This window comes from Strongyloides ratti, scaffold srae_chrx_scaffold0000008 (assembly GCF_001040885.1).
Source record: "Strongyloides ratti genome assembly S_ratti_ED321, scaffold srae_chrx_scaffold0000008".
NCBI classification, from domain to species: Eukaryota; Metazoa; Nematoda; class Chromadorea; order Rhabditida; family Strongyloididae; genus Strongyloides; species Strongyloides ratti.
In genome coordinates, this window is record NW_020171516.1 from 15,797 (window position 1) to 19,479 (window position 3,683).

At 20.3% G+C, this 3,683-nt stretch overlaps 2 protein-coding genes across 2 annotated transcripts; one reads left to right on the forward strand and one right to left on the reverse strand.

Annotated features, from left to right (window-relative positions):
* Positions 1–1,265: 1,265 nt before the first annotated feature.
* On the forward strand, positions 1,266–1,994 carry SRAE_X000246400 (Hypothetical protein; the record flags this gene model as incomplete). The annotated part of the gene is made up of 1 exon (XM_024645744.1): positions 1,266–1,994. The coding sequence occupies one exon, from the start codon at positions 1,266–1,268 to the stop codon at positions 1,992–1,994; it is 729 nt and encodes a 242-aa protein (XP_024499996.1).
* A 1,464-nt stretch (positions 1,995–3,458) lies between these two features.
* On the reverse strand, positions 3,459–3,683 carry SRAE_X000246500 (Hypothetical protein; the record flags this gene model as incomplete). The annotated part of the gene is made up of 1 exon (XM_024645745.1): positions 3,459–3,683. One exon carries the CDS (start codon positions 3,681–3,683, stop codon positions 3,459–3,461), a length of 225 nt encoding a protein of 74 aa, XP_024499997.1.

Genomic DNA, 3,683 nt, shown 5'->3' on the forward strand with positions numbered 1-3,683 from the left:
TTTTATGTTACTTTTAAAAAAAAAGCATTTAGAATATTATTTTGTTTTAAAATTAAAAAATTGTAAAAATTTTTGTTATTAAATATATAAAACTTTCAACAATTTAAATTTTATTTTAAAAATATAAATCCAATTTTTTTTAAATTATTTCTTTTATGATACTATTTTATTAGTATTATATTAGGTATAAATATGATTCCTCTATAAAAAATTGTCTTTAAAAAAAATTTTTATAAATTTATTTATTACTTATAATCTATTGTCAATAATAATTTACAACATTATTAATAATTTATATATTGGAATGCAAGAAGTAACTTAGTTAATTAAAATTGTTATATTAATATTAAATAAAACAAATATACTATTGAAAAAATAAAAAACATAAATATTTTATTTAAAACCAAATTTATATTTATAAAATAAAATTCTGAAATAAATTTATAAAAATGCATTTTTAAATATTTAATAAGCTAAAAATTTATACAATTTTAAATGAAAAATATTTTCTTTTATAAAGTTTAATATACTATAATGTTTATACAGGTTTATACTTTCAATGTTATGATACGTGAAACGTATGTTTTTTGTTGATTATTTAAAAAAAAAGATGATCATAACATTGGTATAACAATAAAATTCAAAATTTAAGAAAATATGAGTAGTCAAATAACGTTTTGTAAAATTATAGCAAATATTTTATTTTACATACAGAAGAAATTAGAAATGTAAAAAATTTACTCAAGTTTAAAAAATCAAAATGCTTCATTAATAAATATGTAATAAAAAAAGAATTACCATTCAATACTAAATTGATTCTAAAGAATACTGTATGACATAATTTTTTTCTAAAAAAAGACATTTTTTTAAAAAGACTGTATTTCAACACCAGTAAAATTAATTTTAAAATAAAAATATTATCAGACAGTTTCAATTTTGCATCAAAAAAACGTTTTCTAATTTGAATTAAAAAAATTATTTTTTGAATATAAAAAGGTACTATAAATATTTTATTTTTATATTTACAAAGTCAAAAGCAGGTGTGATAAATGTTTTTATGCTTTTTCACGATTATTGTAGAAAAAAAAAATGCAACTGTTAAATAAACAAACATTGTAGTCATATAATATTTAAAATTATATTTATAAAGAAAATATTTTTTAAAAATTATTAAAAAAATAATTTAATTGAAAAAAATAAATTCAAAATATTTTGAAAACAAAAAAATTATATAAATAGTTCTTGATTTTATCGTTTACTATCAAATGAATGTTTTAATGTTATCTTTAAAGCTTAATATTTTGATTATTTCTGTATTACTTTTTGGTACTGCTGTATCTCAAGATTATCAAAATGTGGATGATGATTCCATAATTTTAGACAATTATATGACACAAAAAGATATATCAGTAGATTCTAAAAATAAAGAAGCATTGAAAGATGTTCTTTTAAAAGATGATACAATTGAATTTTTTTCAAGATTAAAACGCCAAACGCGACAAACATTAATTAATAGACTAAAAACAGAACAATTAAGAAATCAACAAGCATTTCGAAGAAAACAACAAGTACTTCAACAACGCCGAAAATTACAGTCAAAAGTTCAAAAAAAATTAAGAAAACGAGAAAGAAAATTGAGAAGAGATCTTGAAAAAATAAATCGTGAAAAAAGGGAACGTGAAAGAAAAGAACGTGAAAGAAGAGCTAATGAAATAAGAAAAGCAATAATCAAACGTGTAGTAGATGTAAAAGAATCAAAAGAATCAACAAAAAAAGACGGAATAACAACAACAGAAAAACAAAAAGAAGTACCAAAAGAAGCGCTAAAAGAAGTTACACTTTCACCAGAAGAAGAAAAAGCCGCATATATAGCTAAAGTAAAAGCTGAAGAAGAAGAAAGAGCTAAAGCAAATGTAGCAAAAGAAGAAGACGCTCAAGTTAAAAATCCAACAGAAAAACCTAAAGATGAAGGTCTTCCTGGTGCTTCTGTTTAATTAGCAATAAATGGTACAATGTTAATTGTTATTTATTAAACAATATTGTAATAGATGAAACTTTTTTTGTTAGATAACTACAAATGATAGTAAACATGTTTAAAAAATGTGAAATTTTTTTCTATAACATAAAGATTTTTATAACACATAATCTCTTGATATATATAAGGAAAAAATGACCTCCAAACAATTCTTTTGAATTTTTATAATTTCTTTAAATTAAAAATGCTTTGATAACTATAAGAACAATCGTTTAAAAAAACCACTTTGTTAATATTTATAGTGAAGTGAAAATTGCAAAATATATATATGGTTCGGCACAATAATTTGAAATGATTTTAAAGTAAAATTTTATCTCAAAAATAAAAAAGGTTGAAAGAAATATTTCACATCTTAACTAGCTTAAAAAAATTTCAGAATAATAAAAAACGTTTAAAAAGCTAGACTTAAAATTCCTTAAATTTTTAAAAAACCATATCGTTTTAAAAAATTAAAGATTAATAATATTAAACACTCTGTACTAGGCAATTGTTTGCTATATACTTTAATTACTACACTTTTTTCTTACTTATTTTTGTTGTTAAATTATGTAAAAAAAAACAAATTTTTCTTTTTATTTTTGTTATTGTTGTTAATTTTGTATTGTCACTCTCTTGAATGCATTGAAAGGGAGAAAAAATACGAACATATATAAAGCAGATTTATTTTAAAAAAATCAGTAAGAAAATAGACTCTAAATGAGATCTTTTAATACAATTTATTCTTTTAAATAGTTATTAATATTGTTTGCAATTCTCTAAGTTTTACGTAATAATGTTACTTTTAATTTATATTGTGTTAAAATCCAGATTGAGAATAACAAAATAGCAGAGAGCGATTCGCTGCAACCAGAAAATGCTCATGTGAATTTTAAAACTTTTAATTGATCTTAATTTATAAGATGCTTTTTAAAGTTACAATGATAATATAAGTTATCCAATTTGTACTGCTTTTCCAAATGAAATTTGTTTCCTAGAAACAGATATTACATTCTTGGGTATAGATTCAATAAAATTTTTATTTTATTTTTTCAAAAGAATATTTAAAAATTAAATTTTTATAAAAAAACGTATCTAGAAACTTGTCTTAGTTAGAATTAAAAAAACTTGTTATATCATATGAGAAATTCTCAGCAACCTTAATTCTGTTTTGAAAAATGTATTTAATTCTTTTATATTTTTTTAAATTCCTAATATTTAAAAAAGTTATAAAAATTTATTCTTCAATTTATTTCCTATATTGCTAGCTTTGCTTTTTAATTTCTCTTTCAATTCCAACTAAAAAAATAATTAAAACGTTTTATTTATAACTTACGCTTTTTTAAACTTTGTTATTTTGTTTAATCTTTTTGTTAACTTCATTCTTGTTTTTATAATATCCTGATTGTACTTTGTCTTTAAAATTAACCTAAAAGAAATGTAAAAGCTAACCTAATTTTGATTTCATTCCGTTTGTTTTTTCATTAAATTTATCTTTTAAATTATTTAATAAATTTTTTTTCGTTTGAACTACTCCTTGTTCTTCAGACAAATTGTTTCCTTCTTGTGATGTTATTGCAATTTGACTTGAACTTTCTTCAGAAGAAACATCTTGTAAACTGAATTGAATGGCGAAGATGACAAAGATAGTCAAATATTTTATAAAATGCAT